Source organism: Strix aluco, chromosome 3 (assembly GCF_031877795.1).
Source record: "Strix aluco isolate bStrAlu1 chromosome 3, bStrAlu1.hap1, whole genome shotgun sequence".
NCBI classification, from domain to species: domain Eukaryota; kingdom Metazoa; phylum Chordata; class Aves; order Strigiformes; family Strigidae; genus Strix; species Strix aluco.
In genome coordinates, this window is record NC_133933.1 from 37,206,604 (window position 1) to 37,232,435 (window position 25,832).

At 40.5% G+C, this 25,832-nt stretch overlaps 1 protein-coding gene across 5 annotated transcripts in view; it reads right to left on the reverse strand.

The window, feature by feature from the left end:
* The window catches only part of DAAM2 (dishevelled associated activator of morphogenesis 2), a 236,526-nt gene that overhangs the window by 40,642 nt on the left and 170,052 nt on the right, over window positions 1-25,832 (reverse strand). For 4 of the 5 annotated variants that reach the window (XM_074818119.1, XM_074818117.1, XM_074818120.1 and 1 more), the window contains 10 exons: window positions 19,229-19,339; window positions 18,117-18,220; window positions 15,928-15,994; window positions 14,880-14,997; window positions 13,267-13,405; window positions 11,726-11,784; window positions 11,133-11,317; window positions 9,857-10,174; window positions 2,844-2,951; window positions 42-74 (listed from right to left, as the gene is read on the reverse strand). In XM_074818119.1, the coding sequence (XP_074674220.1) occupies window positions 42-74; window positions 2,844-2,951; window positions 9,857-10,174; window positions 11,133-11,317; window positions 11,726-11,784; window positions 13,267-13,405; window positions 14,880-14,997; window positions 15,928-15,994; window positions 18,117-18,220; window positions 19,229-19,339 (1,242 nt within the window). The remainder of the gene's footprint in view (window positions 1-41; window positions 75-2,843; window positions 2,952-9,856; window positions 10,175-11,132; window positions 11,318-11,725; window positions 11,785-13,266; window positions 13,406-14,879; window positions 14,998-15,927; window positions 15,995-18,116; window positions 18,221-19,228; window positions 19,340-25,832) is intronic. The other variant, XM_074818122.1, reaches the window with a different exon arrangement.

A 25,832-nucleotide genomic window follows, 5' to 3' on the forward strand; every position in this document is an offset into this window, starting at 1 on the left:
CACACTTGCAAGAGGATCAGGAGGCAGACAATGATACTCACCTGCTTACAGGAGGAGGGGTTAGTTAGCAGATCCTATGCAGACAGCAGCCGCAAGTAACGAAGAAGGAAACATGCCAAAAATTAGTCACAGAGAAAGATATCAAGTTTAACGAGGCAGCTGAATTTAGACACACACTGTTTTCTAAGAGAATAAAATGCTTAGCAAGTAATACTGGCCCAGATGGTTCAAAGGTATTTCAGCATTTCTTTGCATATTTTAAATTAGCAGATGTTGGGGAACTAAGAGTTCTAGGTCTTTTCTGCAAAGAATAAATTCAGCCTCCAAAGCATAAATCTCTTAGGTCTTGAAACATTAGCTAGGATAAAGCTTAAATACCTTTACAAATCTAGTCCGGAGCCTTACTGAAAGAACTGCCAAGGTTAAAATTTGAGAGCCAGTTCTCCTCTCCTGATGCACAGGCACAGTTTGCCATTATTAGTAAAAAGTTGTTTCAACAGCACGTTATACCCTTTAACAACTTAGGGGCAAGTATTTTGAAAGCACTCTGTAACCACCAAAGACTTACAGCACTACTGGGTGACAGACACCAACTATTTCACAACATATTCCGTACTCCAGGAAAACACTAGATATACTGAATCAAAAGGTCAAAAGACAAGTGTAAAATTTCTTGGTCCAGAATTCTGTACACTAGACAATTCTGCTTTCCCTCATAGCCACCCAAAATGATATACTGGGCCAGAGAGAGGAGAAGAGACCCTTTGTCATTAAGAAAATGAAGAAGAAAGAAAATATGTTTAATGTAAATGAAACTGGAAAAAATATGAAGATCATGTTAATAACAGCAAAGAAATAAATGTCTTTATCTGTACTCATTCAACATTTCAGATGCAAAAGAGCAGGGCTTTGCATTGACATTTTTCTTTACAGACATTTGGATGAAGTTTAGAAGTCACAAACCCAGGGTAAACACATACTTGGCCAGAGTGGAGTATTTCCAAAAATAAAAGAGGAGAAAAGACTAAGTGTGAATCAACTGGAAAAGTTCTCATACGCTTTTGATTCAAAAGCAACTTTGGTTGCCTGGTCTTTAAAAAAAACCAAAAACTGATGAGGACTTGTTGACTGGAATCCAGTTCACACTGAAGTGAGTATGGATGAAAAAGAAAGCATCACGTAAAGTAATAACAATGGGATATTTAAGAGGAAAAAAACCCAACCAAAACCCTCAACAAAAGCTGGACAAGCAGCAATACACCTAACTACACAAAAATACGGGTAGCTTACATAAGTGATTCTCTAGTGTCTGGAGCCACTGTCATAAAGTGTGTTTAATGAGGATGGAAGAGAACTGTTCTGAGACCCATGGAGGTCACTTGAGATGATGGCTCCATTCCAGTGGGCAGGGGTAAGGGTCAGGTTAGTTTACAGTTGAATAGGCCAAGCTGCTTTTCAGTAATTGGTAACACAGCCATAAGTACTATGATTCTAACTGAGAGTCGGCAGACCAGGACAGCTCTGGCTTTGGATTTTGGGACCCAAAGGAAGCAAGGTTTTGCAAGGGCATTTCTAGTGAGGAAGCTGCGATGTTTGCACCTGAAACATTGAAATGGCACCCTAATGCTGCAATGGCTACTTATGCACAGATGACAGCCTGGCTACTTGTAAAACAACTGGGAGGCTCACCACCATAGCTAAGCTGTTGGCACAGGGTCTAAATCCAATCTGTAACAGCACTGAAGTTTCATGTGCCTTTCTTCCCCTGTGTGAATTAAATTCTTGTTTCAGGGAATGGGATTTGCAGAAAGAGGGAGGGACCTACTGAAACAGCAACAGCTATTTGCAGGAGCAGAATGAGAAATGAAACCTCATCATGCAATGGGTAACATTACATTCTTCACAGCTGAAGTTGGGATGCGTATCTATGTGGCTGTGAGCTATTAAATCGGAAGAGTTATTCATTATGTTTACTGGATTAGATAGAAAAATGAGCGAGAAAAGGGAACAGATGGAAAGTCCAAAGACAAGGGGTTGGTTTGTTAGTTTTAAGGTACTGAATAAGTTAATGAAGCAGTCATCGTCACTGTAAGGCTTAATCGTAAAGGCTCCTTATGGCAATCATGTCTGTGTCTTTTCCTAAAACTTCAGAGCAATGACCCAATTCTGCAGAGTACAAAAGACTGAATTTCTCCAAACATATTGCAAAAGCAAAGGAAAGCTGGGGGAGTTCAGTGAGTGCAAGCACAATCCCTCTACTGCTTAGTCTCATTCAGCAGAGACAGACAGATTGAAGGTGACTTGCTTTCCAAAAAGAGGAGGAAAAAAAGACATTCTAATAAATGGCTGCTTTTAAAGTATGCCATTTGTGTTATAATCTGTAATTCAGACAGTTTCTGTCACCTAGCCAGTTAGGTCAGTTGGCTGTTTAAGAAAAAATAGGCAAAGTGAAAGACAGCTAATTCAGTCACCTTGCTCAGTACTTGGGCAACTATGGACTTTTCCTCTGGATGAATGGGAGAAATAGAAAGATGGATATCAAGCATGAATGTAAAGCTCAGGAGCTTTTGGAAGCCAGTGCCTGCTGAGATCAAATAGAGCATTACCTGTTGGGAGCTGTTTCTGAAAGCTGCCCATTAGTATAAAGTATGTAAAAACCAGAAGTTTATACTCTGCCCTATATGTTCTCCCTGCTTCTTTTGGTCTCGTGATTTTTTGAATGGTGGCAGAGCAGCAAGTGATGCAGCCTGAATGCAGGTGGACCAGGGCCCAAATCACTGTCATGTGTTCTTTCCTCCTCCAGAAACTCAAGGAAGACAAGGTGTGGAAGAGTTCACCCCTACCTGGTGTCTCTGATATGCGGAGAACATCTTTTCAAAATCTTCTAGATCCAGCACCTTGAATGCCTTTAAATCATCAATCTCATTCCAGATCGTGCCATGGATCCTCTCCTGAAAGAAAAGGTCATGTTTAATGAGGTTGCAAAAGCTTTTAGCTAAGAACATCCAATTCCATTTGGACAGATCATACTCTCCTGCTCACTGGCCATTTTCCTGTATCCTATTGCTGTTATTTTAGAGGGCACGCTTCATTTCAAGAGTCAAAGGAGAAAAAAAATAGTGGGGTTTTTTTTGTTGTTTTTTTTTAAACACTGAATATTTTGTATTTTTCATCACAGCAAGCCTCTGATGAAAGGGCACATTCCAAGACTAGCAGACCACATCTCAAGCAATATCCCTGATCCCACAGTACATTTCCTTTCAAGAGTGGCCATCTGTCCACACAATGATTGTGGTCATGCTGGAAGAAGTGTTACCATCATGAGGAAAAAGCTTACGAAGGGCACTGATGCATGACAAACCCCAGACACATCTTCCCTTCTGCAAATTTTGCCAGGTCCTGTTGTAAAGTCCAAAGGGTGTGTGGTTTTCATTCTGCCTGCCTGTGAAAGTAGTTTAAGATTTTATTTTATTTTACTTTTAAGGTTCTGAGTCTTTGAAGTCTAATTGTTTCCTATTACATGATCTCCCCTGTCTATATGAGTTGTTGACTCAGACACAAACTAGATCCCTGAAAGAGCATCGTCCACACTAACTGGAAATGTTCACAACCCAAGTGATACATTATCCTGAATGCCAGGGAATCCCAGCTGCCTGGCAGATGATTAGGCTGGAGAGAGACAGGTACAGACTCCTCCTCCAACTTTGCTGTCTACCAACCCTGGACCAAATAAACTCTTGTAGTTTATGGATTAGTCATCCTAATCAGCAGTCATCCTAAACTAGCAGAAGGTCTTAGGGTCTCCTGCTGACATCCTCAGGACAGATGTCCTTGCTGGTAAAGAGGACACAAAGGTTGAACTACCTTCTCCTTCCTACTGACTGTTAAGGTGCATGTTGTGTGGGACAAGCTTTGGGTAACTACCGATCCAGAAAAGTAAAATTTGCTTTTCACACCTGACAATGTTGTCTTTCTGTTGATTTAGTTAATGAAGTGTACATTTATTGTACTTTAGTAACTGGAAAAATAAGGAAGGTGCTGATTAAAAGAAAAAGGAAATGGACAGAATGGATTGTAAAAAGACCTAAGCAAACTCCAGGACATGAAGAGCCAGCAGAACACTGATGCAGAGAAAGCCAGGAACAGCAAGCAATAGCAATGAAACCCTCACACAGGCTCCAGATCTGAAGTACCTGACTTGTACCTATGCAGCAAAGTGTGTTAACACTTCATTATCAGAACTAATTAGGAACAGGCTCTACTTCCCATTCACAGTCATCAAAAGAATGAGGGAAATGTGCTAAGCCACAAGGCTCAAGGAGCAAGGAAAAAACCTGATGGGAGGATGAAATGAGGGGGAAATAAAAGTGTGAAGTGTTCTGGAGGAAATTCCTGGCAGGGCAGACACTGTGGAGGAAAACCAACACCCTCCCCTCCAGAGGCAGCCTGTGAGTGCCTGAGGACAAGGAGGGGTGTCTGCAGTGCTGCAGTCCTATTTACAGTGAGAGCACACACTACTAGATGGGAGCAGCACCCATCTCTGAACAGGCTCACCAAAATCATTGTATCATTCCTTGCAATCAGTGTGGCTCTTCTTTCCATCGTAGGAAAACCATCATGACCATGTGACTATAACATGAAAAACGAGTTTGGGAGGCTCATCTCAGCCAAAGGAACAGGAGACAAAGTTATTTTTCATTTTATCCTAACCTTGGACTCTACTGCCAATCTTAGCCAGAAGCATCCAGGCAGAGCGTTCATTCTCATTCAATTTCCAGGCTGGTTTTATAAACCTTGAATTATAAATCCTGAGGGATGTATTTGAACAGCAGGCCAGTTCTCTGAGTTCTTCACTGTTTCAGATTATCCCATTAAACACTGATATAGAAGAATATTTCTTGATAGGAGCCAGTGGACATGACTTCAGGAACAGTCCTTAGTCTCAGGAGAGGTCCTTAAAGTCATCATTGGGATAGAGCCCTGAGCCAAAAAGCTATATGCTGTGTTTGGCAGAAGGCTGGATGTGACGCAAGAGACAGCTACTCATGAGAGTCTTGCCCATCTACCTGCCGGCTACAAAACTCTTATGGGACTGTAGTTTCCCCACAAATGGCAAGAACAGTGAAAATGTGCTACAGAACAGGCTAGTCTGAATGAATTGCAGAGGTGCCAGAACAGGCAGTTCTGAGACTCACAACGGAATTGCAGAGAGTAGTTCTCATCCATACTTGCCCAGAAAAACAATCCAAGGAAGTGAAAATTATTCTCATTTCAATTCAGATTCATTTGAAGACCCAGATTGAATCTGGTCCTGTACAGGATGGTTTATGCTACCCGTAGCAGAAAGACAAATTCCAAAGCAGCACCCATTGTAATGGTGTGCACAAACAGAACTTTGACCCAAGAAACCCAATATTAGTGCTTGAAAACCAAATGGGCTAATCCAGTCAAAGAAAAAATGAGGCAAGCAGAGGTATAAACAACCTTTGTTACACAAACCACTTGCAATGGGGCTGTTCCTTCTATAGATAGCCTAAGCTCTGCCCTTGAAAACTTTCATGTTGCTGCCAGATAATTTCCTACACTGAGCTCTTGCTACTCAGTTATGTATTAACTGGCTGATAGTTCCTTGTCATCAGCCAGTGAGACTGAGAGTTGTAAGAGAAACAGACTTGCATAATGTGGTTCCTATGATAAATGATTCCCTCAACACTATAAAAAATATTTACAGTCCCTAAATAACAATTTAAAAATAAAGTAAATTCTTTATTTCTTTTTTCGTTTTTTCTCTCTCCTTAAAAAAAAAAAGAGAGGGTACTTCATCTGTAATATGCTTTTCTCCCTGTATTTATTTATTTAATTCATTCATTCTACAAGTCTTCCAAGATCTGTGGTTCCTTTGCTTTGCAAAGTCTTGGCCCCCTTTGAGAAGCAAATCCTATGAACTACATTTCCCAACCTCCTCTAGCAAAATGTTATTATCAGAACAAATATTGACAAGGCATTTGCTCCATTAAGGTGAGTTTTATGTTGCATTTAACAATTTTCTCACTGTAGTTGCCGCAGTTATGTCATTCCATTCATTGTAATGAAGCCCAGTTTGCTGAAAGACTTACCAAGATTAGAGAATGACAGTATTTCATGGAGCTACAAATCATATCAAGCTGTCCTCTGCTATATCCAACAGAGGATTTTATTTACCCTGAAAGATAATAGTGATACTCTGCAAGCCACCAAAGTCCATGATGTCTTAATAACCTCACAGCATGAGTGAAAACTTTGGGAAAGCCTTTTGTTTGTCCTGCAGGTCCAGAGAAACCATGAAAACTATGAGTGTTCTGTGAATACTGGAGCAGACAATCCTGTTTATTAGTAGGTTAATATTTGTAAAATAGTAGCCATCAAAAAGCCAAGCAACTTAAAATTTTAATTCGTAATTTCATTATGAATCTGAGAAAGGGATATGAACAGAGTGCATCTTTCAAATCTCTCTCTTGATCCTTTCCTCAGTGTAAGAAAAATCCACTTTGAGCAAAAATTGTATTTCTGGCATGTTTGTTAATTAAGACAGCTGTTTTATCTCACTGTAGGACTAGGCACCACCAAGGCTATTATGAGTAGCTTCACACTGAGATTTTGTAGAAATCTTTTCATTAATTTTGAGTCTCTGGCAGCAGTCCTGCATCATTGTTTGCCATGCTCCTCAGGCTGCTTTTAGGAAGAAAGTTCCAGAAATCAGAATCATCAGTAACAATACAGAAATATTAAAAAAAAAAAAATCAGTGTCAAAATTAACATTTTCTGTTTAAGTGATTGGTTTTTGGGGTTTTGGTAGTGGTTTTTTTTAAAAAAAAAATCCTATGTGAACTATGTAGAACAAATATGTTTCTTCTGAGACAATTTCACCCAGGTCTTTTCAGGGCCAGCTAAAGAAAGCCCCTTTCAGATCATCGACTTAAGAGTCATTATCAGCCTGATTCTTAATGGGAAGCTGCTTTTTCAGCCCTGAGATAACAAGCAGTACACTTGAAGGTTGACTTGATTTACACTGATAACTTCAAATCAGTATGGTTATATTTATTAAAGAGGTAATTATATTAATCCATACTTCCAGTGTGCTTTAAACCAGTCCATCATTTGGTTTAACCATAATTTCTGGTCCCTGATTGACCTTGGGTGGTGTGTAAAATTCAGATTGAGAGAGCACACTTCACTTGCTGTCCAGAAACAAAGAAAGGAATCTTTCCAGGATATTACAGTGGTTACATTGCAATATCTATTTCTTAAAAAACAGACATCCTTGGCACCAGCACTACTATAGTGCTGTATGAATGGAATTCACAGACAATGTTACAGTGCTGTATGAATGGAGCTGTGGTGTGGAAGGGCTTCATCAGAACTCAGCCCATCCATGCATCTAAATGGCTTTGCCACTGATTATCAGCTCACATCAAAGCTAGTACAAAATCTTTAATTCTCAAAGGAAATTAGCGGATTGTTCGAGTTTACTTGTTAAAAGCACGAATACTTTCCAGTCAAACCTTCTTTTGCGGTGCCCATGGGAACTGTGAACAATCTGTTATTGTCAACTGCTAAGAGTTTGAATATATTTGGTCATTCTCCTAAGACCCAACAGCTCAGTCCTTTCCTTCCAAAGACAAAGTCAGCATTGGGCAAAAAGGTGTCATATGAATTGCCCTGGAGAACAGCCTTGATTCTGCTACCAAGAAAGTACACTGCAGACAAATCTCTCTCAGCCAGCCCAATCCACAATCCTCTTGGCCTCTGTTGGCTTTCTCTCACTCTCTTGAGGTAGGCTGCATGGACAGAAAGGCGTTTGCTGTCATGTGGGCTGCCTCAGTCCTGGCATCATCTTCACACTTACTTAAGAAAACTTAGGGGAGATACTCCGTACTAACTTCTTTGTGTAGGATGGTCTAAACAGTATGCAGAGATACCGAAGAGCTGAATAACATATTTGACCTGGCTGCAGCCCTAAGTTTCTGTATGGCTCTGTTTCCAACACTGTGTCACCTCATCTAGCTGTTTTGCAAGGTGCAGACATGCCTATGCTCCTTACTAACTAGATGAGTCTTTTAAAAAAGAAAAACATATACATGATGTCAGATGTATTTTTCATCAAAATGTTTTTGTGGGGAAAACTTGTATTCATGTGAACTGGAAGTTAAACACTACCGTGAACCACAATAATTCTATGTGTACTTCCAGGCCTCAGTTTCCCATGTTCAAAAACTCCAGATACGTTGCTCCCAGCCAGTCTGCTTGTTTCAAGTCTTCATTTGTTCAAGTATGGCTACTTTGACAGTTCAGCTGAACACCACAGAAGTGATGCAATGGTAACAAAAGGCAAGATGAGACCATCCAATCTACCCGTGACTTTGAATTCAGAGGATTCATATCCATGTGAACAGAAAGAAAGTGCCTGGTACTGAAGCAGGGAATCTAGGATAACTGATAAAGATGACTAAAATGTATCGCCTCCTCCAGCAGTCAGTGGAATCAATAATTCCATAACAAAGTGCAACCCAAATAACAAGGCAAGCCACCTGTGTCTGCACCACAACCTCTGCAGTTTTGCAGATACCTTAATGTTGAAACACTAACGGTGGCAAACATCCCAAAATGAAGCCCCCACCCTCTTATGACCCTTTTTCCAACTATTCTTCCTTCCTCAAAATAGCATCTTTTACCCACCTCACCACCCAGGTCTTCAATTTTATTAGCACAGCTGCCTTCACTCCTAACCAGAGGGCAGGATAAGCCTACAGTTCTGTACACTAAACAGAAACACCTGTGACTCTCTCTTTTTCATATACATTCATATATATACATATATTAGTTATTTCTTTTCTTCACAGCACTAAGTCCCACGTTCTGCAAAGGAAAATAAATCCCTGTCCTTACATTCTCTCCCACACCCCCCACGTGGCCTTGACAGACAAGCACAGACGGTGCAGCAAATTCACTTTATTTTAAAGAAAAGGAGAGAGGGGGAGAGAGAATTCTTGTGGCATTCCAGAGGTCCCTGGACGCTCATTCCAAATGCCGGAGTTGGGCCCTGGGTGAGTTTCAGTCTAAAAGAGAACCTGGGTTTCTAGGCAGCAGTCCAAACGCAACACAGACGCTTTTTTTCTTTCTAAATCAGTTAAAAAAAATAAGACCTAAAGAGAAGGGGAGGGTAGGGGGAAAAAAAGAAAATGAGAGAAGGAAAAGAAAGAAGTGGAGGGGAAAGAGAGGTAACCAAGGTAGCAGAAAATGAGTGCAACAGGAAGAATCCAAGTCCTCCGTTTTTATCGTCAATTTGAAGTTTTATTGCCAAGAGATAGAGCTGTAACCATGCAAGGAGAAGGGCAGCTTCCCTCATGGCTATGAACAAATGGTGAGGAGAATTAGGCCACCTTTCTTTCCTTGGTGATGTCTCCTGCCAGGGTAGAGAAGGCTGGTTTTGGAACTGGTTCTCACCATGTTTTGCCCACATTGGCTCTGGCCATCCTTTTCTGACACGCAAGTGAGGGCAGCTGTGGCACACCAGTCCTGGAGATGTTCAGCTCTGGCTTACATATTCAGTCCCACTACAGCTTTGCCTAACCAATAGCATGCCCAGATAGATCTACTGTAGCTCAATCTAACCAGCACCTTGGTCACCACAGGAGATATGCTGCACTGCTGGAGAACTGGGGAGACTCCCTCAAGACAGTTACTGACTCCTACTGATCTCAGCCCACAGAAAGCCACAATACCATTTGCTTCTTTCACCTTACACTTCATGGCATTAATCAACACCAAGTTATATTTAGAAAGCGAATTAATTGCTGAGACTACTGCAATTTCTTACCTCACTCAGCTTAGCCCAGTTGAAGGATTTCAGTGGGTGTGAAGGCTGTGGGATAGACTTCTTCTTCAGGCTGGTGCCACTGCTGCTGAAAGTGGTTGTTGAAGGGGGTGGCATCCCCATGCTGAAGAAAGGTGGTGCTCCTGGTGGGGGAGGAGGTCCTCCTGGAGGAGGTGGTGGAGCAGGAGGAGGGGGACAGCTGGAGAAAGGCAGAGGAGGTGGCAGTGGTGGCAAATTCTCAGATATGTGAGAAGAGGACAAAGCTAATGGGCCACCTGGAGGGGGGGGTGGGGGGGGTGGGAAGGAAATGCTGCCCCCTTGCTGGAAAATAAAAAACACACAGAAAAAGAAATCAAACAGTTTAAAAGGCATGATAACTCCATGTTGCCTGCTGATGTGATTTTATTACGAGTCTCAAAATATTTGATGTTTTCTTTAAAGCCTCCTGCACTCAAAGCCATGCAATAAAGGGAGGAATCTCAGCTTTCATTTAAGAGAAAGTTTCAAGCCCTTGAAGTTATGGAGAAGAGCTTGAAAAAAGGAACCATAAATGGCTCAGAAAAACAGAAAGCTAGTAAAAGAAGCCAAAATGTATTATTTTCTCCTTACATATGAAAAAAGAGAAAAGTTCAATCTTATGAACTTTTGAACTCCTGGGTTGTAAACCTTAGGGTTTGAAATACTGAATACCTGTCATTAGGCCCCACTAATGCAAAGTGGGAGAAGGAAGGAGGGAATGAATCTGCTTTCTGCAGTGTCTAACTTCTCAGGGTTGTGTCCTGGCGAGTTGAGACTCAGGCACACTGCCGGGACAGAAGGAGCAGCATGTAGGAGGGAGCAGATGCAAATGTCACTTCTGCAGAGCTGCAAGGCAGTACAGATGCTCTTGAAGCATGACAGGAATCCTGTTTCTTCACTAAATTTACTTTTGTATCTGGGAGATTTCTCTCTATTCCACTGAAATAACAACCAGGGCTACCCCACTCAGCAGTAAGAATTATGGCTGGAGGAGGACACATGTGCCTCAGCAGGTCCTGCAAGGAAGGTAGATGAGGAGAAGAAATGGGGTAGCCCATGCATTATCCATTCTATACCACCAGCTCAGGGATTTCAGTCTCAGCTAAAAGCTGAGCAGCTTCTAAGTATTCATCTTTGTAGTTGGCTAGACAGACTCTCTCTGTACTGACCACAGAAAGTGTTTCACTCATAATGTGCTTTTGTCCATCATTCACTAGTTAGCAGGCTTTAAACAAGGATGGGAAGAGTCCCAGTCTCATACCGAGAACTCATTAAGTTGAGCCACCAGGTCGTTCATCTGGTCCCGGGTCTGGCGCAGCTCCAAGGATTCCTTCTGCAGCTTGTCCTTCATTTTGTTCAGTGTCTTCATCATTTCGTCTTTCTCCTGGGTCTTTGTCTCACATTCCCGCTCCTTCTTCTCTAGCCTGCTCATCAGCTCAGCATGATCTAGGGGGAACAGGCAAGCGGGGCTGATGAAATAAAGCTCATGAACAGTCCCTGAAGAGATGCAGGTTATGCTGAAATAAAGCTGACAGTTCAACTGTGGAAGCATAACAAGAGTAGGAAAAAGAAAACAGAGTCTGACTGTCTTGACAGTGATCTTCAGTGATCAAGACAGCAATACCCAAGTTTCACTTAGACTATAAAATCACTTCATGTGAAGACTGAGGGAAGCCCCATCCTATGAAACACATAAACTGATCACCATGAGACAAAATGTACTGGAGGGAACAAAGCAGGGTTTGTCCACAAAAGGAAAAGTTGTGCCCAGCTCTGCTGTTTGCTGCTCTGTGGCTGAATCAGGATCAGTCTTGCCTCCTCTTTTGCCTCCCCAAGCACAGAGGACGCACTCACCTTTCCGAAACTTCTCTGCCTGGTCCCTCCACTGCTTGACTTCATTTTCATTCACCAGCCTGAAAGATTAAATCAGATCATTTAGACTTTTTCTGACCTACCCAGGCTGAAAGGCAACTGGCCATTATGTGTAGTGATCAGCAAAAGGCAACCTGGTGAATTTACATGTTTATACAAGACCATACCTATGGTCAGCCTAGTTCCAGATCCCGATCCTTACTGTAGCCAACACCTAATATAAATGTGATGGCTTGTTGCTCAAAGTCCTGAAATGGGATAAAGGAATGCCTGGGGAAAAAAATCCTGATACATTCCTGTCTTCAGGTAATGCCCTCAAAGTGCCAAGTCGACTTATTTTGAAAGAGACAAGTCATCACTAAAATACTAATAGTGGCTGTGGGTTACAAATTACCCCACCCTTAATACGAGACCAGATTGCCTTCTTTTTTTGTACTTTTTGTGGGTCCTTTGTTTTCTTTCTTACAAGGAGGGAGGATGCTTATCTATTGGGTAATATATCAGTAACAAGGCAATTCTCACATCTCATACTGGCACAGCTATTTCCTATTACTGACAGAAAATATGCTGGGGATTGATTAGATATGTAGAATAAGGAGTAGCTATGAAAGTAGAAAGGGAAGATCAGGCATGAAGTCTACAATGAAGTCTGATATCCAGACAGACAGAAAGAGATCAACACCAGGGTATTTTTCCATGACAAGAAATCAGTTTTGATTTTGGCTCATGCCTGTAACAGAAGGGACTGTAAGATTTTTAGTACAGGAGAATCTGGTTTCATACGAGGCTTATGTTCTATAAAATCCTCTTTTCAGTGGATAATTCAGAAGGGTAGTGGGCCATGAATTACCTGCAGAGGCAGATGGATGGGATGAAGAATCCAAAACTTTGGCTAAAAAAGGACTGAGAACAGGGAAGTTGAGATGAGAGCCAGCTCATGTAGCTAGACTTCTCACATGATGCATCCTATGGGAAAAAATACTGGTAGTGCCCTCAGCCAAGTCTGGGAGAGAGCATGCAGACATTTTATGAAGACGTAAATGGTTTTGTGTGCTACATGGGGGCTGCTTTCCACTATTTGAGATCTTTCTAAACTATGTGCTCATTAGTAAGGAATGAGATCTAAATAGAGATGACCACTTTTTTTTTTTTTTTTTTTTTTTGGGGGGGGGGGGTAGTGGGGGTGGGGTGGGGTGGGGTGGATATCAATGAACGCTTTCATCAACATTCTGAATGAAAAAAGGCCCATGAGGAAGCCTTGTTATGAAATCATGGGTATTTTTTCTGCTCTTCTAACCAGCTTAGTATTTGATAGAAATCAGAAGCCAAAGGCAATGACTTTGCTAGAAAACACTGTCTAGTTAAGATGTCATTAGAAGGAAACTATTTAGAAGACTAACAGGACAACGAGAAGCTGTAAGTTAAAATAAGAAACTCCTCAGACATGATATTTTATTTCCTAAGCACCTGTACACTTATCATATACCTGCATAACAGAAATAAACAATAATAATACAGCTTACATTTTAATGATATTTTTGACATTGAAGTTTTCCAATGGAGCTATATCCGGATCATCTCCTCGTTCATCCTGAAGAACAATTTGTTGGAGTATTCTGTCCAACAGCTGCCACTGCTGGAAGTTTCCTCCATTCCTCTTATCTGTATGGAAGAAGACCAACCCATGAGAACTTCCATTTCCATGCCAAGTGCACAGACCTGCCAACAGAGTGGCATTCCTTCCTTTCCACCTTCCATCTCAATCCTGTATGTAGTAAATTATAGAACACAAAGCCTAACCCCAAACTGTTGCTAGCAGATTATTTACAAACACCTGGCATATTGGAACAGCACATAACAGGCATGGGCAACTCTACACCTGATTTGTTGCACATTCAGGCTGTGTAGCCATTTTGACAGATTAGCTCTAACTTGAGCTTTAAACATCTACAGAAATGATTCCTCTGTGATAGCGGTTACTCAGTATTTTCTGGGGCTTGATGCTGGGGGGTTTTTTTGGTACCTAAGTAACATGGTGACCAGGCACTGTAAAAATAATCAGATGGTCTGCAGATAACTGAGCATGCATACAGGTCAGTGAAACTCAACTGGCGTGAAAAATTCATACAAACGTGACCAAAAAGTGTGGCGAGAAAGAAGAGAAATTGAGCCAAATGGTCTGATGAATTACATAACCTAGACTTTAGATTCTTTAAAACTGCTCCAGTACAATCCTGTCTTGGTGTTGCAGGATTTAGCCCTTCTGCCACCAATAATCCAGGTCAATACCTAAAGCTCAATTACTGTCTTTCTTAAAGAACAATATCAAGGAGACCACTGGGACAAACAACTGCTTGAATTTGTGCACTGCGGTACTTGAATGAGTGCCTGAAAACATACCATATTACTTTCTGAAAAAGCACATCACAGTACATCTCCCTCATGTTCCCTTTTCAGTTTTGACTGCTCAAGTATGGCTGAAAGTAATGAAGACCAGCACCTGATACCTAAGAGGATCAAGGCAGGCAGTTATTTAGTGATCTTGCTATGCCTTTGCTCAGCTGCTACACTCTGGAAGCGTAACTGAGTTATTTTATTACAGTTAACAAGAAGATTCCTATCACTTCTTTTGAAAAGAAATGCCAGTATTATTTTTCAGTTTGCATTCAGGAGCTCTCCACTGACGCACTGCCATGAGATAGCATCCTGAAGACTTACTGTGGAATTTCCCAGTGACAGAACAGCTTTCAGTACCGTATTGTTTCACCAGAAAAATTCCTCAGTGCATTTTGTTAATATTCAAAATGGTATCTATTTCTGGGAATTCCCTGATCTAGAGCACAAGGGCTCTTTCTTTCTTGAAACTTCTAATTTAAAATCCTTAAAAGCTCTGACAGTGACTAAGTGGAATGTCTCAGTTACTTAATTCTATTTGCAAGTGTAGAGAGGTCAAGCTGCTGCTTTAAGTATTGCAACAAAAATCTGGTGGATGGAGTCAGTGTAAGATACCAAGTTCCTCAGCCACTGCCAAGTTCTGAAGGGAAGACAAGGGCAGTGTGTGTTCTGCTGTCTTTGACCCTGTACCTATACCCAGTTTTTCAATACCCCTTGCTCTGGAAAACTGTAAGGTACTCACATGGCATCTGCAGGCAGTGATGGAGGATGGATAACAAGTAGGGATAGGCATCTGTGTGCTTCAATCTCTTCTTGATCAACTCAAACATCTGAGAGGCACTTTTTGTGTCAATGTGGATCTGAAGTGAGAGAAAGAACAAGTAAGAAAAAAACATGCACAGTGAAAGCCTGACTAACTGTGAAAGATCTGATCAACACGGAGACAGGTAAATTTCCAGCAGCTGGACCTATGCAGAGTCTCCTGCAATGTCCAGCTGCAAGTTCCAGTGAGGAGCAGGCACATGGGCCTTTGAGACCAACATTGTGATCCCCACACAAGTATGGAAAAGATCCCCAAAGTAAAGGGTTAGAAAGGTGGGAGGTATGCAAAGCCACCAAGAGCTGTTCTGGAGCAAACAAAACAACTGCATCCTAGAAAGTAGTGGCACAAGTAGTACAAGCTAAGTAGGAAAGAGCTAGTTGTTCTGTATTGATGTGCAGCAAGAGATGGTCATGAAGAAAAAGGAAGCTATAACTATTCTGGACCCTACAGCCTCTTACTGTTGCTAGAGGTTGTGGAAACTGTCCTTGTTTTACGCTCATCTTTAAAATCCACCCAGACTAAAATACTGATCCTCTCTACAGGCTCTGAAGTGACAGTCTTCAGGAGACTTTCCTGTAATCTTGGGAAAAGTACTGGAGAAGAGCCCAAGCTTCAACATAGTCCTGTAAAGAGGATGTCTGAAACTAGAATGCATCTGGATCATCAGGACTGAGAACACGAGAGCAGGGTTCAGAACCTCCTCCACTCCTGAACCTTCAACCAAACAAAAGAAAGAACTCTTTGTCAAAGATGCTCGGCAGAAACCCTGTCTGTGATCACTGTTTTCATTGTTCACACATCACAGACGCCCTACTTTCTAAATGAGAAACAGGGAAAACAAGAGCACCAGCCACTCTCAACACCAAAGTCCATCATTGTTTTCAGGCAACACAAAGGGAAGTTGCACCAAGCATCCAAAGTGGATGTTCAGTTTTGGCAAGTTCAGGTACTCCAGAGAAAAACTTACCAGGTCAAACCGCTTGGCAAGTTCCAGGTCATCTTCATTTCTGACCATCTCAAAGAAATCTAAGTGTCTAAGAGAAAACAGAAAAACAAAGCAAACAAAACCTGCCAATGTTCATGGCATAATTCAGACTTAAACTAAGCGTGTCACTACAGAAGCAGCAACACCTCATTCCTAGCTAGAACACTTGGAAATTGGCAAGTCTTTCTTACATTAAGTGCTGGGATAGGTATGCAAGGCAACTCATGGGGTCAGTGACAGGCCAAAAGGAATGGCTGGCTGACGTACACATGCTCTTTAATCCTTGTGCTAAGTCACTGTGTTGAGGTAAGGCTGCTAAAAATAAACATAAAATAGGAAAGGGATATTCTATTTGTGATGAATGCCTGCAGTGAGAATACATTTCTAAAAAGTTCATGCCATACTCGTCAACCAGATATTAGACCATTAACAAGTTGTTTCTTTTACACGGTGGAGCAGAGATGCATTCTGTGGATTAGTTAAACAGCAGAGCTCACAACTGTCTTTACATTTGCCTAGTGATGAGCACAGCAGCATGCCGCTGTTGGGATCTGGGGAACCTGGTGAGAAACACATCTGACCATGGCATCTGGACTTCTCTTGCACGGAGACCAGAGCACAGCAGATGATGTGGGGAAAGGCTGTGGCATACCCACCTGTATAGACCTGGCATATAATCTGTGTAATCCAGGTATCTGGGATCCTCTCAAACCTGTTATCATTCTCATGACTGTAACTTGTAAGATCCAAAAGCTGCCCCTAAGTGCCTCCTAAACATTCCTAGTTATTGACCAAAGGAACACGGATTGCCTACAGGACAGATTCTCTTCTTGGTTATAATGTTGTAGATCAAAAGTAGCATTACTGGTTCCAGCTCTGCAGCAAACTGTAGACACATATAACTGCATGCAATCTTCCCCTGTGACATTAATATACAGGTATATGCCTCCACCTCCTCAAAGATGTGAGGTCAGTCTTTATGACAGGTAGCCAGTGCTAATGAAGAATCTCAGGCACTTTACATTTGTCCCCAGGGATAGCTCTATCACCCTATAGCAACTCCTGACAGTCGATGTTTGAGAAAATGGTGCCTTGAAGGCTGCAGACATAGGCCTGATGCATAGGTTTTTCACCATGTGCTTCTGCAAACTTGACACTTCTATCTAGAAAATCCCAGATATCAGATACCTACAAATCAGCCCTGCTCTGTAAGAAGGGGCTTGGAGTAGCAGAGAGTATGAGATAGCAGCACATCAGCAGGTCAATGCCTCTTCACAAAGCTTAATGTGGTCACAGGAGAAGGTAAACTCCCATGGCTGCCTGCTCTTACACCTTAAAATGCTTCATTTTGTTAAGAAAATGTATTTTACCATAGGTTCATCAGTCTTTTAGCTTCTTGAAGTGCCTCAGTCAAATTGTTCAGACTGTTTAGTCCAAGTTTATTTCAGCATGTGGCTTTGTGGAGGGTTTAATTTAAGGTCATTAGCAGCTTCAATTACTGTGGCAAAATATGGATTGCTAGTGGAGAAAGCATTTATTATCTGTGTAACTTTTAACACAGTAATTTGAAGGTGTTATTCAGTGTTACATTTTGTGCAATAGCAGGGCTGTTTGAAGATGCTCCTCATTATTCTCTCTTGCCCCGTTGGCATCTCTACCCTTTCACCCACCACAGGCGTCTCTTCTCTCATAGCTGTGCCAGTGCCACTGTTTGGGAGGTTGTGATACAAGCTAGATCACAGAAAAGACTGAGCTTAAAGAAAAACCTTGGAAACTCAGAACCTGCGCTTTGACAACACATACCACAGTCTCAATGGAGTCAAGGAACTACTGGCTTCCCTCCCTCCTACCAGGACAGGCTTTTGTTCCAGTTTTGCTACAAGAGAAAACGAATTAGAAGTTTTTTATTTTATTCATTCTGATTGCCATCCCTAGCTTAGAAGGAAAGCAATTCAGGAACTCCTTGACACAGCCATGGCCAATTTAGTATATATGTTTCCTACTTTATCTGCTGATTTTAATTTTAAGGACAAATCTCCTTGTCTTTAAAGTGAGTCAGTTTTAGGAAGAAACAGAGACAGCTTTGTGCTTAAATCTGAAATCCAAATGGAGAAGAGTTTCTAAGAACTCTTTCTGTTGATCAATAATTGTTCTCAGAAAATATGCCTTACCTGTCCAGTGTGGCATTCTCATGTCCTCTTAGCTTGTCAATGACAGGTTGAATTCCCAGCATTAGAAACTCATACCGTAGGTGTAATCGGAACTCCAAATTGTCCTTAAAAAGTGCAGGAAACCCAAGTTATTTGGCTCCAAAAGATTTTAATCACATTTTTTAAAAAAAAACCAAACAACTTAAAAACACACTTCTTCCATTTTTAATATCCTCTATCCTGACACCAAATTCACAGGATGATTAATTCCAGTAAAGTAAAAAAAAAATTAATTTATTTGCCTCTGTTTCACTTAAAAATACAGTCCTCATTTACCTACAATGAATTCTGCATACCCAGTCAAAAGGACAGCACACTCCGTGTTGTTCCATAAAGAACAAAAGTTATTAGTGTTTGTCCTGCTAGTCCATTAGAGGTCCACCTCCTGCTTACAGATGAATAGTACTGCAGCCTTCCTCCCAGTTTTTATGTTTATTTGTCATAAAATCACCATATACTCTGGCAAACTTGACACCTATTCAGTGGGATGTTAGAGGACTGCCACAGATAGAGACAAATACTTTCCTAGACATAGCTCTTATGAGCTTGTCTGTTGTGGTTTAACCAAAAAAAGAAAAGCCAAGGTAACAAAAGTGACACTTTTAATGAAACAAAATCAGTTTAAACTACCCAGATTAAAAAGAAAGTCTTGTTAATGAAAGAAAAACAACAAACTGTCTTTTCTGAAATGTCTCCCTTTGACATTTTTAAATTTAAATTTTCTGAGTTTGGCTTTGAGTCAAAACAACATTTCAAAATATTTCTGTAGGTAAACCAAAATGTTTTCTAAAAGGCTGAAATCAGAGGTAAATGCTTTACAGTTCTTTAAAAAAAACCAACAAAAAAACCTGAAGCAATCATTTTAGTGCAAATAGTTTATGTTACATTAGAAGAGGCTGAGCATGAAATAATATGGAAGACATTCTAAAACTGATATTATCAATTAAGCATTATTTTCTGCAAACTATATCCACTGAATAACACAAGATTTGTGACTTAATCTACTAAGCATTTCCAAGGTAAATTAATTCAAGCATAACATTTTAGAAGGAATTTCCAGGGCAGTGGCTCACCTCACCAGCACCAGCATTCAGAACAGCATTGATAAAGGACATGATGGCTGTTTTGAGGTTTACTTCATCTCGGTATCGCCCCATGCTTCGGTCTAGCTCATTCAACAATGTCTGAAACAGAACAGCAGGCTGGGTTAGAGGATACAATCTAATTTCTTGCACCATTTTGCATACTGTTCATGGGATATGCACACAGTCTTCTTTTGATTTACTATATATTTGCTTAAAAAAATATTTTTTTTTCAGGCAAGGTTGTTAGCAATTTTGGGCATGCCACAATAAGCAAATAAAGAATAGCAATAGGAATAAAATGGCCACCTGATCCTAATGAAAAAAATTTTTTTTTTTTTTTTAAACAAGCTATTATTTGAGAAAAAGCAGAAGTCCTTTATAGTTCTTGCCAACATGACCTAAGAAAGCAGCAGAATGATGGCCTTCCCAGTCAGTTAACTCTGTATGGTGAATATCACAGGGAGTTTATACACACAGAAAAATAGCATCAGATTCGTACATCGTTTCTACTCAAATCACTTATGTAATTTCCACTATTTTCTTGGATCTCAGAAGGATAGATTGCACTTATGTACACGGGGGAGAGAATTCTAAAGAGAAGCTGTCTTTTGAGGAATAAAACCTATAGCTTGGAAAATTTCTCCTTTTCCTTCACTTACAACCACTTCACATGAAGCAGACAATTACCTACCTCTTGGTAAGCTCCTTTTATGGATTTGCAAATAACAGGAGTATCCCCTGTGCAAACAGCTCCAAAGCTCAAAGGAGAATTACACAGCTCCACTGGTAGTGCAGTTAAGCTCCAGCTTCCTTGTTACAGAATCACAGAATGGTTTGGATTGGAAGTGACCTTTAAAGATCATCTAGTTCCAATGCCCCTGCCACAGGCAGGGACATCTTTCGACTAGATCATGTGGCTCAAAGGCCCATCAACCTGACCTTGAACACTTCCAATGATGGGGCATTTACAACTTCTCTGGGCAACATGTTCCAGTGTCTCACGACATAAAAAAAATCTCTTCCTTATATCCAGTCTAAATCTAGCCTCTTTTAGTTTAAACCCATTAGCCCTTGTCCTGTCGCTACAGGCCCTGGTAAAAAGTTTTTTTCCGTTTTTGTTAGAATCTCCCTTTATATACTGAAAGGCTACTATAAGGTGTCCCTGGAGACCATATGTCCTTCTATTAACCAGATAGCAGGGGTATTCAGCATTCAAGGGGTATTTAGCACAGAAATGTTTTTGGTCTAATCTCTACATACATATAGATATTTCACCATAATCTTGTAAACATCAGGAGACGAAGGAGAAAACAGACTAGACAAATAATGTTGGTAGCCCGTGCCTTATATAGTCTATTTAGGATTAATTCTACTTGAGTATTTACCAAAGAGATTATATGTAGAAATTGATTAGCCATGAAAGCAACTCTAAGTTATGTACTGATTACCATGAATCTTCTCTTCAGGATCTTCTCTGATCAGCTCATAATTCCAAGGATGATTTTCCTTACTGGATGGGTAACAAATTCCACTTGAGATCTGCCAGTTCAATTACATGCGTCTCTCTCCAGCATTAAGAATAAATGCCCCACAGTCCTATATTTGTTTTGCTGATGCATGAGAAAAAGACAGAATTCTTTTTTACTATTCCCAAGATGTTTTGGCCATAAAGGGAGAATGAAGACAAAAATAACTTTTTAGTCTTCAGTTCAGCAGACCATCTAAATAATATTTTGAAGCTATGATGCTGAGTAAGGAAGTTGATTTTCCTTTAGTCAGTCTTCTGTCCCTAGCTACTGAAAGTGTTCATTCATAGCAAAAATCTTTCCTGTGCTAGTCATCAGTTTCATAGGTCTATCTTGTTTCCTGTAGAAAATGGACATCACCATGGAGATATGTCTCAAGAAACTGGGAGAATATCTTCCTGTGCATTCCCCAGGGGAAACAATACCCTCCTGGCTTCATGGAAACCCTTTGCTTATTTTTGTGTAAATATCTTTTGATCATTCATCCACTGCTACTGACAGCTGTTCTTATAACTGAGCATAGTATGTTCACTATCAAGCAAGCTTGATTTCATAAACTCCTTTTTCTCACATCTTTGAAACCGTTCAGCTGGCGTTTGCAAATGTCCCTAACTCTTGGTATTTGAACTTCCATCCAGTAGTTATGACAAAATACCAACTCTTCCCCTTGTTAGAAATGGGGGTGAATCTTACATAAAAATACAGGAAATGCCCTACTGAGCCAGACTGATGGTCATTCCAGTCCAGCATCCTATTTCTAACAATGACAACAGGAGAATATTTAAGAAGTCTTTAAATCTACCAACAAAGCCAACCCTTCAACTTGACAAATAAGAGAGGATTTAGTTCTGTTATTCTCAGATTTGATGCTGAAATCCAAAGCACATGTGTCTTCTTGGAATAATTTAAGTAGCCATCACTACAGAAGCATCAAAACCAATGATGGTTTTGTTGGTTTTCTTTGGAGGCCTCATTCCTACCATATATTCTCACAGACTTTTGGGAACATGCTAGAATCTATGAAACAACATATCAGATACAGCATCCGGACAGGTTAAAGGATGTTAACAAAAACTTTCTATCCCCCATTTCAGAAGGCTGGACTAGGAGCAAAATACAGTGGGGGCCAAGCCAAATTCAGGGCAAGAAAAACTAAAACCCTGGGTTGCACGAAGCTAATTGAAGAGCAGCACATCTTCATGAAATTGTTCAGTTTTAGAAGGAAACACTGTAAATTCATGCAATTCCTAAAGATCAGAATCTACACCCACACACTGTGGCCAAACTCCAACATCTCCAACCCTTTGCAAATGGCTGGGGTTCAAGTCTTCACTTGAACATTTCCTGTGAAAAAGATTTCACCACACCTCTTGGCAGCCAGCTCTATGGCCCAATTGATCTTATGGTTGTAAAGGTTTTTCCTACTATTTAAGCAAAACTTTCCTCACTTAATCCCATTATTTCTCATCACTGACATTCAGTAGGGTTTCATTCAATCTGCAGCAAACCTCAAAAGGCTTTCGATGAGCCCTGAGGGGAAGAAGCAAATCAAGTGGGAATACAGGATTTTAATTTGTTCTTTGTTAGCTCCCCTACTACAATCCCAAATTGATCAGATGTCTTCCTACAGATTACGGTCTGTACTGACGGTGTTTAACACAAACCAGGCAAGGAGGTTCTGGAAGGCATGCTCCTAATCTCCATCTTTTCAACTGACAATATCAAGCTTCCTTTATTCCTTCACCTCAAGCTTCAAAATTTCTAGCAGCATTAAGGAGGAAAACAAGACTGTTCTGCGCAAAGCAGCCCAGTTCATATTTTCATTGGCAAGTGAAATCAGCTCCTTTCAGAGAGTATCTAACACCTAGGTTCTCTCAAGACTAAAAAGGAAAATTCTTTTTTCCCACAGGGGTCCCCAGCTGCGTGGGTGTTTCAGACAGCAAACTAGGCTGGAAGCACACTGGAATATACTTTTCTGGGCCAGTACAGCATTACGACCTTGCAACATTAGTTTAACTTAAAATATGGCATGTTAAAAATTACAAGTTACAATGTCATAACAGAGTGCATTCACTCCACAGGAGAAATGAGGGGAAGCAGCAAGCACAACAATAATCAGAAAGGCAACAACATAGAAAAGAGTAAGATTGTGCTTCTTTCACAAAGGAAACCATTCATAAATAGGATAATGCAGTTTTCATAGCATTTTAGAAACCTCTATCTTCACATGAAAAGCATGTAAAAATTTCAAGATAAAGCAACATTTTCATGGTCACACAGTGAGCCAGTGCCAAAATTACAGTCGTACCAATTTTGAACACATCAGATGAAAAAGAATCCCAGGAAGGACACCAAGGGCTCATCTTCCTCATTCCACATTTCTGCTTTGAGGGTTTATTGTCTGGCTTCCCAATGTTTTCTTTCATCTCTCTTCTTTAAGTGGCAGAGTAGAATTTGTAGGCAAAGAAACATATTTCAAACAAAAATTGGATGAAGCAAAGACAGAGCTTTTCCAGATTGCCTCAGGAAGGAGACTGAAGGCATGCCTTTATATTATTGTGGTATCTGAGTAAAGATGGAATACTACTTTGAAGAGGACAGTTTTCAAGGAATATTTTAAAAGAGGAACTGCAGACTTCCTATTGGCTATTAAAAGGAGAATTATTCCAGGCAGAAGGGCAGCATGAAAGAAGGGTCAAAGAGTAAAGCAGGAAAAGGGATCAGCTCAGGCAAGAAGTTGTGGCAAGTCTGAGAAAATAGGAATAGCCACAATATAAATTCAGAGACAAACATAAAGTATAGAATCTTGTTGCAAGTGCCAAGACAAAGATGATCCTGACAGACCTGTGAACACACTGAACAGAAGAGATACAGGGTGAAGTTGTAGCACTAAAAGTCATTCAAGTGAAGACTGAAGTGTCACTTCACTCACAAAGAAGAGTATGTTCTGGAGAATCTCCCATAGCTTTAAAATGACTCCTCTCTGAAGTTAAGGATTAGATTGATAATCTCAGTCGATACATAAAATGCTGGCAATTTAGAAAGAAGCAATATTTTACATCAGAATTTCCACTCAGAGCACAATATGAAAAATTTTGTTAAGGAGACAGTCCTTCGTATTCATAAAAGTTCTATCTATTTTTTCCATTAACTTCAATGAAAAAAAAAGAACACATCAAAAAACAAGGATGTCTTTTCCAAAATACTTCAACACAGTTTGATTAGTGGTCTTCAAGTGGTATGATCTGGTGCAATTTCGTTAAATTAATTGGGTTTACAAGTGTTTATATCACTCAGGAATCTCACAGTAATTTGGATTTTGACTTTAGACACACTAGCATAAAACTGTAAGTTTCCTTTGCAAATAGCGGGAGTTATATCAGGACAGAGGCAATGCAAGTTTACTAAGAACCATACCTTAAGTCGCAGCTATCCTTCTCTACTAATTCACCAGTTGCTGGGTCCTCTGACCACTTTTGGTTAGCTGTGCCAGGTAGCAAGAGTTGTGCTTATAACACTGACCAGCAATAACTTCTGACATTTAATGAAACGTGCCATGTTTTATGTTACTGTGTTAAATACATGATCTCTACAGTCCACCACACTTGCACACGTGCAAATTGGAAATAATCAGTGTTCAATCTAAAGTTGTCAGCGGCAAGTTACGCATGAGCTCAAGTTTTAGACGGTTGCCAGTAAATAATTCTGAATCTCTCTTCCTCCTTCCTACAAAGACGAGTGGAAGCAGAACCATGCACCCCAAATTTTATTCATTGCCTGCAAGAAGGCCAAAAAAATAAAACAATTTGTGTTTGAGAAAAATAAATCTGGAACAGTGTTTCTTACATTTATCTCCTGATTCCTCAAAGTACATAGTGCTGGTCACCACAGATGACATAGGGAGAGTGGGACACTTAGATTTAATGCACTCTGCAAGAGGGGAAAATAAATCCAAACACATAGTATATAAACAAAGTGCCAGCTTTCATAGATGAGGAGGGATAAATTGACAATGAGGAGGCTGAAAGGGATGAAAAATATTATCAACCACTGTCGTCAAGAAGGAAACTTAAGAAAGAGCAAAAAGTACATTGATGTTGTCAGAAGTCAGTGTTACCTGTAAATTATTTATTGGACATTCCAATAAAAGTGAGCTCACTACAGTTTCCAGAAAACCCTACACTTTTCACTTCACAAGAACAGAGTCTGATTTCCAAAACTAAGAATGTGAAATTATTCTCCTCTTAGGTATTGTATCCCTAATTTGGCCATTGAGTCAGATCTAGAGGAAGACTGAGCAGTGCCTTTACAGTTCCCTGCTTTCCTTTTTTCCCCCCCATTAGAATCAGTCTGCAATAATGAACCATAGAGCCAAAGAAATAAATTCCTACTCTGCACATTTAAAATATGTTTCTCCTGTTCCTACAGTTTAGTTCATTTTTCATTACTTTTCACAGAAAGAATTCTCATTTCTTGGTTCTGCCAGATCCCCACTTGTGGGGGATCATTTTCAATATAACAGTGATTAGGTGTGGCCAGTCAAAGTCAACCTAAAGCTGCAAGCTCTAAACTGTTCAGACACTTCAATGCAGAGTGATACTGCTAGTTGCTCAAGGTACAATTTAAACCTGAAGGATCTCTTCAGATATTTGCAAAGTCTGAGTTACAAAGATTACACCCAGGACTAGGATAAAGAAAAAAAGGCTTTCCCTGGCTTTCACTGTATACTACATCTTTCAGGTTCACAGTAAAGGTATAGGGTAAACATTGTCAGCTCATCCTTTTCTTGAAATGGCCTCTCATAGTCAGGTTACAGTGGATGTTTCTCTTGACTGTTCTGTGACACAGGTGTGGGAGGGCAAGAAGCAAAGAGATATAACGCTCTCTTAACTGGCAAGTCCTAGAGTAGCAGAGAACCTTCCACTAAAACGTAAGGAAGACCATGACCACATTTGTTTCATCAGCATTCACAAATTCCCCAGTCTCTCTGTTAGAAGAAAATGACCAAAGATGGATGAGGAATGTCTTTGGATGAATCCTTACCTCCTCAAAATGAAACTTAAGCT